This window comes from Aegilops tauschii, chromosome 1 (genome assembly GCF_002575655.3).
Source record: "Aegilops tauschii subsp. strangulata cultivar AL8/78 chromosome 1, Aet v6.0, whole genome shotgun sequence".
Classification (NCBI taxonomy): Eukaryota; Viridiplantae; Streptophyta; class Magnoliopsida; order Poales; family Poaceae; genus Aegilops; species Aegilops tauschii.
The window spans coordinates 203,957,403-203,973,691 of record NC_053035.3 but is presented as its reverse complement, the minus strand read 5'-3'; the positions used below and the strand labels follow the sequence as shown (position 1 = coordinate 203,973,691).

Genomic DNA, 16,289 nt, shown 5'->3' with positions numbered 1-16,289 from the left:
TATACACACCGACATAGCCCAGGCTGGCTAGGTGATTCTTAGATAATATATTTACATGCTTCCCAGTTCTGAAAGAAACAACATTAGATGTTGCTTTACTTACATAAAACGTACAAAGCCTCAACTAGCATTTGGTTGTCATTTGCAGCTAGTTGTTCATTTCACATTGCGTTTCTTTGCTAGCCTTCGGATCTCTTTGACCGACTTTGAATCTAGGGGCCGGAACATAGTCTTCTGTGCCTTCTCCTGTATCAAATAACAATAGTTTTTAATAATGTCACGTACGTAGTATTGCACAGGGCTAACTATATAGAAAATAAGATAATGAATATGACCTTCCCTTTGGAGCGGCACGGGACTCCACAAGCTCTCCGGACATTTCTCCACTTATCCTGAAACAAGTAACAACATGTTATATGAATTAATAATTTTTAGTCAACTTTAATAAAGCATCGCCGATAATATACTCCGTCCGTCCCATAATATAAGAGTGTTTTTGACATTACACTAGTGTAAAAAATGTTTTTATATTATGGGACAGGGGAGTAGACAAAATCGACTATGTAGGGTTGCCATATCAGTAAGAACCATCGCTATTAATTACTAATAATTTGGATCGGCTATAAGGTTGAATTTTATGTTAGGGCACTTCCAGTGTTTGCCAATTACCATTACTTTATAGACAAAATATTGAGGTGGCATTTCATTTAAGAAGCAAGTGAGGAGAGTTGTATATGAGCAAGGCTAATAAGACTGTTATGTCATCAAGAGTCGTCATCATTAATTACTAATATAATGCCCCCATATTTCTTTCCTAATATAATGGACTTTTCTTTTCCTTATAGGGAACTTGTATTAATAGAGTTTGCTATTCCGTTAGTCCTTTTTTTTACTCTCTATCTTTTCTTTTCCTCTCGTTTGCTTGTTGTACCTAGGAGCATGTGTAGAGATTGATCCTTGCATGAGAGTCAATTCCTTTTTTCTTTCTCTCTCTTCTTGACATAGGTGAAAGGTGTTATGTAAGATGCCTTATAGCTCTTTAATATTATACTCCCTCTGTCCCAAAATATAAGAACGTTTTTAAGAAAGGCAACTCTTAACACATATCCCTACACAATGAAATTAATTCTCTGATTCGATGTGCTTTCTCTTCTTCTTCCTTTCTTTCTTTCTCCCTTCTGTTTATTACTAGGCAATAATGCTGAGATTAAAACATAAACTCTAAACGGATTAAATGCAACATCACTTAGATACAATATCTAAGAGATAATGGATTGGGGTGGTTGTCTTTATAAAATATGTTTCACCACCTATGATGACACATTAAGAGCCAATGAATTGGGAGTGTCCTTAGTCATTCTTCTCAGCCCTGTTCAATAATTCGTCCGATTAACCAGTTAACTTGCTGACTAATCGCTATTCGTAGTGTCACCGAGTAGCCGATAAACGAATGAATCGTCTGATTAATAGATTAACTTGCCGATTAGCCTATTAACCCCTACTCACCACCTAACCGAGCAGCTACCAGTTAACGATTTCCTCAACAATGTTGTTCACTTTCCTTTACATTTACTCTTTGTGTCTAGGAACACATGCAAAGGTCGAATCTTACATGAGAGCCCACTCCTTTCATTTTTTTTTTCTCTTTCACACAGACAAAAGTGTCATGTAAGCAAGTATATATTCCCTTAGCATACATACCTTGAGATGTGTTGGCTCTCGAACTAATGATGAGAAGTAATGACGCTTCACCTGAGCCCATCGCCCTTCACCATATCTCCTAACACCCCTAATCAGCTTCTTCACTTCTTCACGTGTCCAGTGTTAATTGTTTTTTCGACTGTGCAATTTCTTGCCTCCACTTTCCGAAGGAAATATCCTCCTCTTGCGAGGACCTTGTGGGCCACGCCTCCCATTTTTGTTTAATATGAATTCTAAACAGCAAATATTCATGCATTAGCTTGAGAATATAGAAAAATGTATCTGTTCACATGTGCATAGAGAAGATGGAACAATCGACTTGGTACCTCCCAAATATTGCTGGTGGCACTGCCCATCTTCGGGCTCTTGTGCAAATTTGTTGATTTCCATGTCATCATCGCCATACACATAACTGAAGTATTCTTCCACCTATCATGAATAAGAATAAAAATGTCTTGATTTTTGGTTGTGCTGACGCAGATGGTTGGATGCTTTGTAGGAGTGTGGTGCCAGATAGATTTCACATGCGAAACGCTGTGTGTCTGTCTCCCCATTTGTTTGTGGCCTCGGAAGATGATGGGCTTAGTTGATGTCTTAGTGTAATGTTCACTACTCTTGGTTTGTCCAACATAAATTTGTGGGAAGGGAGCTAGCTGATCAAGAATGAAACGTGACGGCAGAGTAAATGTATTATATATACCTGGCTTGGACGAGGAATAGTAACAGAAGATGGAAGCCAATCAAGCGGATCCGCCAAGATGGCCTCCCAAATCTCCACTTGGTCCGCTGGCTCCATTGTGTGTATGGATCTGCAGCAGCAGATGACATGAGCACAAAGTCAGGACTCACCACTAAAACCATTAGCAAATTACAAGCAGACTAGCTAAAACTTGGTGCTAGAGGTAGCTCATGAATGAACTAATCGGCCATGAGAGGGCGTGTTGCACTATATCGATGATGACTAGATCATGCAGAGATCTGCAGAAACCATACACACGTATATGCATCCGCTAGCTAGCTAGCTAGCGCTCGTATACTGCGGCCTACGCACATGCATGCAGAGTTCTCAAACCAAGGCCGCGCTTGGGACATCGGTTAGATTTTCCACCCGTAGACAGTTACCGCTGTACGTATACTACTGAACGGACGCCAGTAAAATACACCCCCCGTATGTTTTCCCCGTCCGATCGCGGAGTGTGACCACGCCCAGCGCTCCCTCGCGAGCACCTCTTGCCCGTCCACTACTCCACCACCAGCAGTGCCACCCGCCTCGCCCCGACCGCACACGACTGCCAAGAAGGACGCCGCGACGTACGGGCACGCTGGCCGCCCGCGCCACCCAAGGGAGGAGAGAGTCGCACACCGCAGGCGTCTCCAACGGGAGGAGCTCCCGCAGCGTCTGGGACACCACACCACGCCTTCCAACAGGGAGAAGCACTTCGTGTCCAAGCCGGCCGGACACGGAGTCGAAGCCGCCGGAGAGGCGGCGATGGCAGCCATGCGGAGGCGCCGAGGGTGGCAGAGACCGTGCGTGGAGCAGAGGCCAGTCTCAACGCTGGAGCAAGACTCGCTCCCCACGCTCGCTTGTCAAGCGCTCCGGACAGAATATGTTCCACTCCGTATTAAACGATGAATCAAGCGCGCTCTCGGGTTTTTCGAAAAGGGGCGCTTTATTACTTAAAAGATTTAAGCATTACATCCGGCCTCTGCATTACTAAGATGCACACAGCCAAAAAATGTCTTCTCACACAAATGAATGATAAAAAGGCGAAATACAAAAACATGAAGAGTCCGTATAACGCCTAAAGCGGAGGGGGGACAATCTTAAGATCATGTTGCCACCCATGCTGGGTAAAAGTATCCCTTGCCGTAGCCTCCAATCGTGTACACACCTCCATAAACAGGTCTCGATTCTCCACGCGTGGTTACCCGGCCAGTGGAGAGCGGTGGCGCGCGCGTGCTGTAGTTCGGCAACAGGAGACGAGGGATGCGATGGAGAACCGTCCAGCACGGCCGGTGTCGTCGAGGCAGGGGCGCCGGGCGCGGATAGGAGGAAGAAGAACGGGAGCACTTGAGTGGTGGAGTACCTAGCTAGCTCCTGTGTTGTGTTCTTTACTCGCATCTCTATTATTAAAGGAGGAGTTGGTATAGTCGTCTCCCTTCCTTCCTGGTCTTTTCGTCCCCACGGTCCCATCCATTTTAATTTTCTGTTGAATTTTTTTAACCCAATCAATTTGCGCATAAAATAAAAACCAACTTAAATTTCTACTATTAAAGGGTTTTAAAGCGGAGTTGGTAAAGTCGATTCTCCTTCTTCTTGGTTTTTTCCTCTCCCACGTTCCCATTCCGTTTCCCCTACTATTAAAGGTGGATGTAAGTTATATCTCGGATAATATTGATGTTGATCTAATGAAATATGTATGCTCATGTTGCGTTGCACGGACTTCTTGCTACTCCCTCCATCCGGGTTTAGGAGGTTCTCTTATTTTGGGCTTAAGTTTGACATATAAATTTAACTAATAAAATATAAATTATGTGCCACGAAAATTATGTTGTCAAAAAGCTCTTTCAAACAAGTTCAACATCGTACTTTTTGTAGCATATATTATGTATTTTATTAGTTAAGTAAGTGGTCAAAATCTAAGTCAAAATATGAAAGAGCTATTAAGACGAAGATAGTAGTAGCTAATTAAGTTGAAGATCCCCGCTCTTGGCTGCTCGCGTGGGGGTACATTCTTCATCGGAGTCAGATGTCGGTCTCAACCAGCCAAAGGACCCACAAAGTCTTCTTTTTTCTCCCTGCCTTTTATCTTATGGAAGCTAAAGCAGTGGGTTCTTGCAAACATGTATGATATAGCTAGCAACGATGAATACATGGTGTGAAGTTGTGCATATTATCATATTTCTTTTGAACTCTCAGTACAAAAACTACAAACTTTACGCCAAGTAAAAAAAATCATGATGAACATCTTTTTAGAAGATAAACTCTTTGTTAAAAATGTATTAACAAGTTAACTACTAATAGTTAGAAGTTTGAAATCATGATCAACTAGCTCTGATGGATGTAATTAATCCTACTTAGAGATAGATGAATGATTGTCACATCAATGATGGCACATAATGACTTGAGTTATTGACTATGACTAGATTCCACTTAGCTTGTTGGAAGTTTGGTATCAAATCAGAAACATAAAGCACGCACGTAACGGAGTCACGAACTTTTCAATCCAGTTTCACAATTATTATTATTTGCTTTACAACTTACAAGTGGCCGGATATATATATGCGCTGACATAAAGATGTACAGTAGTAACGATTTGGTCGTGGAATAAATCTTAGTGAATCATCTATCTTTCCATAGATTTGTGGGCACGGGAACATGGCCACGTCGCTGTCACCAACACACATCGTCTTGCTCTTTATTCCCGTCACCGTCGTCCTTGTATCTCCCGTCATTTTCTTCGTAGCTAGCTAGGGTGATCTGAGTTCACATTCTAAACAGGACCTTGACCATTGTGATTTTTTATTTATGATATGAAACTATGTTTGTCCAGAATTAATTATGCACTCGTGGTATTATGTTTATGACTGATCTAAGACTTAGTATAGTTTGCAGTTATGGAACTCATTTAGGCTCAGCTTATGGTTCTCGATTGAACTGTGTTGTGGTGTCCTTCCTTCCTCCATCCTTTTTGTTTTGCAAGGTTTCATGTATTTCCCCGCAAAAAAAGGTTTTCTGTTTAGCCCCTCGTCTCTTTGCGGTTGGTGTTGCTTTTCGTGGGTGTTGCTTTCCGGGAAGGGAGATCCGTCTTCCTCTGTCGTTCGCTCAAGTGATCGGTCACTTCTCGTCGACCCCCTAGCACCTTCGTGGGTCGACGAAAAGTGATCGATCACTTGAGGGAACCCCTAGCACCTTCGTGGGCCCTAGTTTGGGAACTTTGTATCTTCTTTTCTTCTATCAATGAATGGTACACAGCCTTTGTATATTTATGAAAAAGATTGGTACAGGTAAGGTAATTAGCATGTACGCGCCGGTGCTCTCTTGGATGGCCGTTGATCGATCCAGCCTTGTTCCGAAACTGCATGACCACCTACACGGGTTGGATGGAGTGGGTCAGTGGAGGGCCCGACGGGTGCCTTTATTTATATGCATGGTGCGGCCAAGCAGCTTCCGCGAAGCATCCTCGTGTCCCAAGCATGTCTAGATGCACAGCGGCTGGCCAGGGGCACTACGTCTGCCCTGATTCTGTTTCTCGTCATTTCTCGACGACGACCACGACCACGACGGAGAACCCATTCCTCGTGCGCGCGCGCGTGTGTGGAGATGTGAACTCACTTGAAACCAAGTAGCTGCACCCACATCAGTACTGTATATGATTGACTAACACTAAACACGCGAGAATTAGTTAAATTGATAATGTTGGGTTGTACGTGTGACGTCACACCAGCACGGCTTCTCAGGTGCTTTGTGTTTTCATTGATGTGACACGAAATCTAATTCTATAAGAACGACCGAGTCAACCGTGTGATGTGGTCCATGGAACATTCAACAACAGTTGAAACATGGACTCATTTTACCTAGGTTGGGATCAACTAGCTGCATCCGCGTAAAGCATCTACGCAAATCTAATAGCTCCGTCCTATATTAATTGCCGTATCTAGTGGCAATTAACATGGGACGGAGGGATAGGAAACTTCAATCCAATGCATTGTGGACCGGCCATTTTCACCCGCATCTACTCAGACTCAGTTACAAAACCTAATGCAGGACGTAGATATAGGCCACATGACATGACAACAGAATAATTCTCATGTCATTTTCCAACCTCTAGGTGGGTCCGAAAAAGTGCCGAACTTAAAGCGATGCTACAGTCAAAAAAAGAGATCCTCACAGCATGAGCTTTTTCTAGGAACCATCGGTCCAACATAAACATCATCGGTAACGACGACAACACATGACAGCTGTCGATTGCAAGTAAATGGTACGGCACCGCTCACCGTCTATGACTGAGCAACCTCCTGCTTTGACTCCCCAGGGACAAGTCCGCGTATCTTCACATCATAAAATACTTCCTCCACCCTTCTCAAATCATACTTCATCCCTGCAAACACACAAGTCCAAAAACAGGGGGGGAAACACAGCTGAGTCAACACAGATTACCAAAAAAAAGGCATGGCAACATATTACAGTAGGCTGAAATAATACTGCCAAAAGCTAGTCAAGTTGTGTTAAAAATAAACATGTCCAGTGAACCATAAGCTGAGGAACTCACCATCAAATTTCTTACGCAAGAAGTCATTGCGCAGATTCAGCATCCTAAATGAAGCATGCAGATCAGTCAAAAAGCTTAGCACCTTCCGTGGGCAGTCGTAGTCACCCGCCGTGACCCGATTCACTACATATCTAGGCTGTAGACAATTCAGCAAGCAGCCATTAATACAAGTCATAGTTATACTAGGGCATTACAGTTTTCTATTCAGTACACATCTAGGCTGTAGACAATTCAGCAAGCAATCACTCATATCAATATTTGGTTGTTGAGCACTTTCGTTTCATTTCATATAAAGGATGTACTCCCTCCGTTAAGTCGGCGGCAATTAATATGGATCGGAGTTGTACTAAGTCCAACAATTAATATGGATCGGAGGGAGCAGAAGATTCCACAAGCAGCAATTAGTACCCCTCACTGGCTGTAGAGAATTGCAATTATATCCACTAAGCATCTATCTAGGCTGCAAAAAAGCCAGCAAGCTGTCACTGTACCACTCATTAGCTCTGCAGCATTAGAATTCTTGCTTAACATACATCAAAGGAAATAACCAAATAAATAGTAAATTCAAAAGTTCAGAATGCAGATGGTATTATGTAAAGTTTGCATTTTGCAGATATGCCCAGCGGTCTAATCCATTCATTTACGAAGTGTGCTACACACTAAAGTCCATCTCAGGTTTATATGCTTGACACTTGTACATAAATCATTCATGAAGAAAAATAGTTCAGTCCGTCTCAGGTTTATATGCTCGACACTTGTACATGAATCATTGATGAAGAATTATAGTTCACAGTCCAGCCCAAGTGTAAATTGTTTGTACTTATATGTAGTTGTTTTAGCATGCACTCATAAGTTCATAAGATACAACACGGGTCCGAGCTGAACACCAACCAAAAGTTTGAAGTCAATCTCCATATTCTAATTTATTGGCTTTGGTTCTTTAGCTTTTTACATTCCAATAAGGGGGTATATATAGTATAGCTGCATCCCATTCCTGAACGCTCACATGTTGAAAACAATCTACATATTCTAATGCATTGACTTCGGCTCTTTAACCTTCTAGTATTTATATAGTACTTATGTCTTACAAATCTTATAAAGAAACAAGTTGGTGATGATGGTCCATTCAACTTCTGTAATACCAACCAACCGTCTTGGTACGAACGACTGAGAATGAGAAGTGGTTGCTCACTAGTCACTACCCACCTAATTCTGTTTCATAAAACACCCCAATCTACCATGAGTTTTGCAGATTTTAATAAAGTAATTAGCTTGTAAACATAAAGTATGGTTATCCTTCATCCCATAGCAAAGCACGGGTTTCTTGCTAGTATGTAATAGAAGTACAAGTTTAACGAGATTTCTCTCTCGTGATCCACCATTTCGTGTTGTTGAACCGACCGAGGAACCACATGCCCATCAACACCTCCTCAGGAGATATCTACGCCACCACGACCTGTACTGAAATAACTAATCCCATGATCATATTTCTCCCCTGCACCCACGATCTGTTTATTTTGTTGGCAAAAGATTCCTGCATTATGTTAAGAGCTCGATGCATGGGGCTAAACAAGCCACAAAGAAGACATCCTGGAAACCTAAGACAAACACAAAAGAAACAAAGATTAAAGGGCTGCCTACAAGGATACGTGCACATACGGGTCCTTACGAACCATACAGAATGCCACGCGAACCAGAGCTTCACCGCTGACTGGAACAGGGTTCACCATAGGCGAAACCAGAGCTTCAATCGCCACCAGCTTCACAGAAAAGCAGCCAGACCAAGGGCCTCTCTCGGAACCGCAGAGGAAGCAGAGGTTGAGGAAGTTACTGACGCCCTTGAATCTGGGGAGCCGCATGCGCCAGGCAACAAAGCTGCACCGCAAGAACAGTAGAAGGTCCCCAACCAGGAGGCCAAGCAGCCATCGACCATACCGCAGAGTCGTCAATCCCATAACCACATTGCAGGCGTCCAAAGGGGAGGTTGAAAAAGGAAACACCAACCGAGAGGCAAGATCAATGAAGAAGACCAGTCTCACACCCATGCAACAGGAGATAAAGAAAACCATCACCGGCAAGAAATGGAGCAGACACCAAGATACAGAAGGAACACTTCATCAGCTCCAAACGGACACGCTTGAGCTCCACGGAGAACGGAGATGAAGCAACACACATAGATCGCCAGAGAAGATAAAGTAGAATAACCAGAACCCGCAGTCGAAAATACAAAAAGTAGAAGGGAAATTAGTTGAAACCTAGAGAAGAGTTGAGACACCACCCGCTATCTGCTGACCAAATACATTGAAGGATAACATGTGTGTGTGAGAGACTCCACAGCGGCTGAGCAGGGACGAGGCAGTGGTGGACATCGCTGGCGGCTGCGCAGCCAGGAAGACACTGAACCAGGGTCAGTGACAACGTGGCTCACCACGGCGGAACAGGCAAAGGCAAGGAAGAGCCTTAGGGGTGTGGAGTGTGGGGACATGCGGGCGCTGAATAAGAAGCTAGGCCCACAGGCTTAAGAAGGATGACCGGGGCTGTGGTGAACTGCGGAGGAGGCGGTTGGAGAAGGGCAGAGCGGCGAAAGTGGTGGTTGGGGCAGTGTCGGTCAGCGGATCTGGTGGTACTGCAGCAGTGGATTTTGGCGATAGCAGCGACTCCGACCAAAAAAGGACAAGGAACCGTGTCCGGCTGTACTCGATGATCGTCACTGGAAAAACAAATTTTCTTTTTTTAATTACACGCGCCTAAATGTATTTACATACTAGAATTTGAAAAACCTCACAAACATCTGGGCCTGAAGCCCACAACTGGCACCATACACTTCCAAATAAACAAAACCACAATGTGCTCTACCACCCTCATTACTTAAGTTGAAACTTGTAGTCTAGAGCTAAAAAGTATCACGCTTCAGCATTGCTCTGTACCATCACAAAGACCACTCAAGTTGGAAAATGGGTATCAATGTGTCACTGTCATGTGGCCCCAGGTATCATTTCTCAGGTTTACGTCTTTGAGATGGTACAAAACAATTTGTTTTCTAATTTCAAACATACCTCGAAACCAGAATACACTTGAGACCAAATCACTTGAAAGGACCAAGTCTTTCTTCATTATGACCAATTTTTCATCAATCTGTAGATATAGAATTGCATTTCTGCTGCACTGTATGTTGTGGACTAGCACCAGGGAGTACGAATTGAGGGAGATCAGGGATCTTTTAGGCAATAGAATTGTATTGGCAAAATGGGATAAAGGAGTATAATTTATCGGCAGTTCATACTGTGTTAGCAAATCATGTATCTCTGTTTGAGATAAGCAAGAAGAATCAATCCATTCTCTCCGAATATTTCTATCATCTCAACCCTATGCCCGATTTCTCTAACCTACCGCATCTGGTTCTCTTCAGCATGGCAGTTATCCGTTGTGATCAAGGTTAATGGTACCGAGACTAGACTGTTGCTAACAAGTGTATGCAAGTTTTCTGCAAACCCTTTAGAAATAGACAAGACAACACCAAAGAATTTTAAATATTACACCCTTCGTTCACAAATATAAGATGCTCTGGATATTTCAATATGGTCTACATACGGACTGAAATGAGTGAACAAACACACTAAAACGTGTCTATATACATCCGATTCAGAAAAAAAGTTGGAACATCTTATATTTGTGAACGGAGGGAGTATTATTTTAGATAGTCAGTAGCCATTGTTGATAGCTATAGAATTATATTGTATGACTAAAAATTTATGATTCACATAAAAAATGTGAATACTGTGTGGAATTGAGAAGGGTAGGTACATGTCTCACATCCATCGCAAAACAAACTATCTCCACAAGTACATCAAAAGGTTTCTTAGACGTCAAAATTATAACGTAACAATTACTTTTTTAACATGGTTTGTTCAGTCCTCGGATATTCTAATGAAAGTTATAGGCAGTGTCTATTACTCCCTCCGTTCCAAAATAGATGACCCAACTTTGTACTAAAGTTAGCACAAAGTTGGGTCATCTATTTTGGAACGGAGGGAGTATATACTAAAATCACAAATCACAAAACAGAGAAAAAACAAGAAATTCTCACAAAAAAAGCAAAAGATGACCCTCTTTTAATTAGCAAAGTATGAACGGTCTATTTTTGTAATTGTACCTATACATCATCCAACCATTGTCAAATCCATATTCTGGTTAGTCATAAACATTATATCCTCATGATGGGGAAAAATGCAATCCTTCTGTCATCATCTAATGCACCTAGCCACACTGGTGTTTTCCAGGCTTAGCAGATAAATAAGCATGCAATGAGCGATCCAGGTAGCAGCGGAACTGCGAATGTAGCAAGTCCAGCTCTCGATCCTATCGTGAGCACAACTGGCCAGGTAATCCAGAGTAGAGCAGGAATCATGTGTGAGACGGAGAGAGAACTTATCAAATACTCTGAGGCTACTCTGAGGCTTGGAGTACTTCCGTTGCACCACCACATGTTCGCATGTCTAAAGGTCATTAAAAATTACAAAAAAAGACCACAACCTAACAATACATGCATCTGACAGTTTTTAAGTGGTCCTCATATCATCGATATGGCTGTGGTGCCCCTCCAGTACAAGCCATTTTGCCGTCATGATATGGTGGCTGAGTAGCTGAGCGTGGGAAGGAAGACCATACTGGAGCATGAGAGGTAAAACAAACAAGGGGTGCGGGAGGGAAAAGCAGGCATGAACCTTCTCCCATCCCATGGAGAGAGAGAGAGAGAGAGTACCGTGCAGACAAAGAAGGGATTGACCTAATGAGAAGAAAGAGAGGCGGCACACCTGGGAGCAGGAACGAGATTAACATAGACATTAATGCAACCTAGATTTTCTTAACTCGTAGCTAAAGGCAATGTGGGCCGTAGAACCATGTTTGAGGGAAATTATGAGTTATTCTACAATGGTATATAATTATATATAGAAGTGATACTGCAAATTTAGCCACGGCCGCACTATCAATTATGTGTGCAGGAAGAGAAAATGCATATAGGCATCGCTTACTTTGTAATAAGAATAAAAAATGCTGTATACGCATATGAAAATAGATAGTACACAGAGTGCATATAATACAAACAATCTAAAAAAAGAATATTTATTTAGTTGTGAAAATTTAGACTATATACATTGATACATAACACGTTTAGGATCAACCAATAATAAAAGATCAGTTGAGGTGAGTAATTCCTAGATTTTTTTTTAGTTCATTATAGATCAACAGTATTTTTTATGAATCAATACTAGAACTAATGCAAACTTAAGTATAACTGCAAATCTCTTATTGCATGGCAAATTTTAACATGCTCCCTCTTACCCCCTCTTTTTACATGTGAGGTAAGAAGGTAAGAATTAATCAGACCACTAATTAATAAGATCAACGGATCAGATCTATTATATACTCTTGCCTCTCATGTGAAAAGAGAGGGTAAGAGGGAGCATGTTAAAACTGCTCTGCATGCATAGCTTCGACGAGGAGAGTGGTTGACATAAAATCATGAAAACAGAATTTTAGCTGGCTATATGTGAAAATTGAAACCAAGTATACTATACACTTAAGGATCAATCAGTAGTGTGCAATCAATTAAAGTAGCGATTCGACCTTATACATTGTTGTAGAGAAATAACTCTTTACCATCAACTAAAGCTTTAACGCCTAATTGTAACTTGCCTAAATCAAAGGATGTGTATACATACTATGGTGCACTTATGTAAACTCTAATGCAGTTTTTATAATACTTTATTCTGCTTGGCATGTTAGAATTTACCTGTCTAAATTTATTGGATTCTCTAGGATTATTTATAGAAAAGAAAACACTATTGGTAGAATGGTACTTATAATAATTACGAGAAGAGGATATATTAATGATACGCCAATAAAGCATGAACTAACATCCGTGCTATGGAAACTGAAATAGGAATGAGGAAGAGAAACATACTGTGATGTAAGTGAAGACAATTGCCATTTATAATGGCTCTATGAATATGAATATGTTTGCTACTGAAACATGCCTATTGACTAGTAATCTTTAGAATGGAAGTAGTTATGAAGCCCAACATATTGCCAATTCAAAAGGAGGCATAGCCATATGAATGTGGTGTTTGTAGGGAGCTGCCTTGGATATGACGAATAACTCAAATCTAAAAAATATATAGAACAAAGGAAAATTTCTTGACAAAGGTATTACTTTTATAGCAATAGATAGGTATGAATGTTCATTATAGGGGCTAGGAGCCAAAAACTAATTCTACAAAAAAAAGGATACTGTGCATGTAATCAAATTAATATTGAGTAGTTCATGGGCAACTTACAAAATCATTGGACATGAAGCACAATCCTGCAACACAATCAAGTCCTCATGTGAGTAAGCAATGTCATTTACGTACAACATTAAATAAAACAAAAGCATGCTAAACCTTAAAGCAATTTAGTTGTTTAAAAAAGAGATGTACTAGTTCTGATGTCAATGCTATGATATGCATATTTGTGCCCAGATAATCAGTATCTTTTAATCAAAAGGGGGGTCAAAACTACATTCCCCCTTGACTGTTCTTGAACAAAACATTTAAGATGTAACACTTAAATCTCAGATAACATCCAATTCAGAAAGCAGAGAAACTAATGCATATAACGAACCAGTCAGGTAGTCTTCAACGTCCAGGCCAAACTCCCCAGAACCCACTGCAAAAGGCCAGGGGCACAACATATTTAGCTTCGTAAGCAAGCACACTGGCACTGTATGCTACTACAAGACAACTAATGCAATAGTTGGCAGAGCCTTCACGTACATCCTAGCTTTTCCTGGGCCTCGGCGTGCGTGAGCAGGCCACCAGTCTCGAGCCAGTGCGTGAACGCTAGCATCGACACCACAGACTGTGTCTCACTCTTCCAGTCCCCATGGTACCTAATAAGCAACAAATCCCAATACATGAGCAATTTCCACATAGCCCAACCTCCGTAACATGGAAAAGGCGCGTAGTTAAGCCATCTCATCACCTGTAGTACTGACCGGGGCACTCTTTGAGGATCTCCGCGAGCTGAGAGTACAGCCCCTTGATCACCTCCACCTGCGCCTTCGCCTTGCCGAGCACATCTGCACGAGGAGAGGAGATAGCTCAGGATTAAGCACTGGGAGCCAAAACCCGAACAGAAATGGAAGGAGGAAAAGGGGGCAGCAACCAGATAGGGGGACGGGCTGGTGGATGAGGAGGAGCGCAGCGGAGGCGGCCCGGGAGGCTGACTCGACCTCGGAGACGACGGCGCGGATGCGGTCGCGGAGGGCGGAGGAGCCATCGAGCTGCGCCCGGAAGGACTCGAACTGCGCGTCCATGAAGGCAGGCAACGGCGGCGGCTGGGAGTCGGAGGAAGCGGCGCAAGGAGGGGCGACCGGGGACGAGGAGGAGGAGAGGCGGTGCAGGGGGAGGAGGAAGACACGGCGGGGAGGGAGGAGGCGGAAGGCGGCAGCGGGAGGGGCGAGGAACGCGGCTCGGAGCGCGGCGGCGGTGGCTGCTACCGCTGTTGCTGCGGGTCTCATCGCGGAGCAATGGGGGTTTTGGGGAAGATTTTAGGGAACTGGGGGGCCGCCGAGAGGAGCAGGACATGTGTCTCCAGCCCAGGCACGAAAACGTATCTTAGACCAGGCCGGGCAGGGCCTGAAACTTTCTTTTCTTTTTCTTTTCCAATTCAGGGCCTGAGAGGCCTGTTTTGGTTGATGGCTAATTTGTTTTTTACGGGGATCTTATTTTTTAGCGACCAGACAATCCGGAGGTTCGTCTATCCAACTAAGCAAAATCTTATTACAGAAGCTATAATTGGCTAGCATATGCACTATCTGATTTTAGTAACAATAATTAGGTGTCGTTCCCAAATAAAGTAGCTACGTCGACACACTCCGCAAAGATTGCAGAAGCAACATTCCACCATCTTGTCTTTTTTTCGAGAAAACTTCCAATCTATTCATCTTTAATCATGGCAGTACAACGAACACCAAAAATAAAAATTACATCTAGATCCGTAGACCATCCAGCGACGACTACAAGCATTGAAGCGAGCCGAAGGCGCGCCGCTGTCATCGCCCCTCCATCGCCGGAAAACTCAAGCACATTAAATGAGTCAGATTCAACTTTAATTCGAGAAAACCCCAGTTGGTTTGTGAAGTTTAAGCCATCACACATTGCCCTTGTCTTCATGGAAAGAGCATCCGCGTGCACCTTACTGCAAGAAACACATATTTTTCATCCCTCAAAAACGATGATATCGCACCACCTTCCTCATCCTCGAAATAAGTTGCATCAACATTAAGTTTGATATGTTTTGGTTCTGACTTGGTCCATCTTTGCTCTTTGTTGGGTGTAGCACTGAGAGTCAGCCATATGAAAATTATTAGCAATTGCTAGCAAGTGCTGACATCGGGCATTGCATGATTGGTGGATAGAGCTCATTGTGGGTGATCTGACATCGTATCCACTGAAGATATCAACATCCCATCATAGGCACCTGCCTTCGATCAAGACTTGTTCTAATAAGTAGAGAAACCGCTAGCTGGAGCAACAAGTGTTACATGATTATTGACCCCAAGCGATCAACTTGCATTGCCTCTTCTATGATGTCCATCACCCAGCCTATTCCACAGCTCCCTGGCCTGCATACAATCTAATAATAAGTGTCTGGCATCTTCAGTTCCTTGATGACATATGGGGCATGCACCATCATATCCAATGTGCATGTTTATGGGTAATATTCCATGCAGAATTCACCATCCAAAGATCTGAAATTTACGTGGGATATTTACTTTCCAGAGAGTACTCCACACAGCGGGTGATCTAGAGCTACCCTTATGCACAAATCAGGAATAGGTAATGGGAGAAACGGTCCCTTGCCTAATGCCCCTAGTTGGAGTAACACTGTTCGTTTCTTGAGAATTAAATATCACCATGTATCTTACCAAACAAACACATTTCATAACCATCTCAACACACTGCTCATGGAACCCTAACTTAATCATCATGTCTTTCAGAAGGGTCCATTCAACCCTGTCATAAGCATTGTGCATATCTAGATTTACTACACAAGGGTCGAATTGTCTTGTCCTTTTATTCTTGATCTTGTGTACACACTCATAAGTAATAAGAATATTATTTCAGATCAATCTACCCGGGACAAAGGCGCTTTGAGTTCGCGAGATAATACTAGGGAGGATACTTCCAGACGAAAAACACAACATATTTGAAAAGATTTTATAGAAACATTGCATAAGCTTATTGGACGAAGTCGCGTTACTCATTCCAG

The 16,289-nt window shown here is 42.7% G+C and overlaps 1 protein-coding gene across 1 annotated transcript; it reads right to left on the bottom strand.

Annotated features, from left to right (window-relative positions):
* Nucleotides 1–6,451: 6,451 nt before the first annotated feature.
* Nucleotides 6,452–14,595, bottom strand: LOC109733163 (uncharacterized). Its single transcript, XM_020292349.4, has 7 exons — nt 14,181–14,595; nt 13,998–14,094; nt 13,790–13,905; nt 13,638–13,682; nt 13,313–13,338; nt 6,975–7,110; nt 6,452–6,803 (listed from the first exon to the last, which is right to left on the bottom strand). The coding sequence occupies exons 1-7, from the start codon at nt 14,533–14,535 to the stop codon at nt 6,703–6,705; spliced, it is 876 nt and encodes a 291-aa protein (XP_020147938.1). The 5' UTR covers nt 14,536–14,595; the 3' UTR covers nt 6,452–6,702.
* Nucleotides 14,596–16,289: the final 1,694 nt, after the last annotated feature.

Excerpts from the sequence above, each read along its gene's own strand:
- LOC109733163 (XM_020292349.4), bottom strand. The coding sequence starts at position 14,535 with ATGAGACCCGCAGCAACAGCGGTAGCAGCCACCGCCGCCGCGCTCCGA. Across the intron at positions 13,683-13,789 it reads GGCCCAGGAAAAGCTAGGAT|TGGGTTCTGGGGAGTTTGGC; the intron begins GTACGTGAAGGC and ends GGCCTTTTGCAG. Across the intron at positions 7,111-13,312 it reads GCTTCATGTCCAATGATTTT|CCTAGATATGTAGTGAATCG; the intron begins GTAAGTTGCCCA and ends AATTGTCTACAG.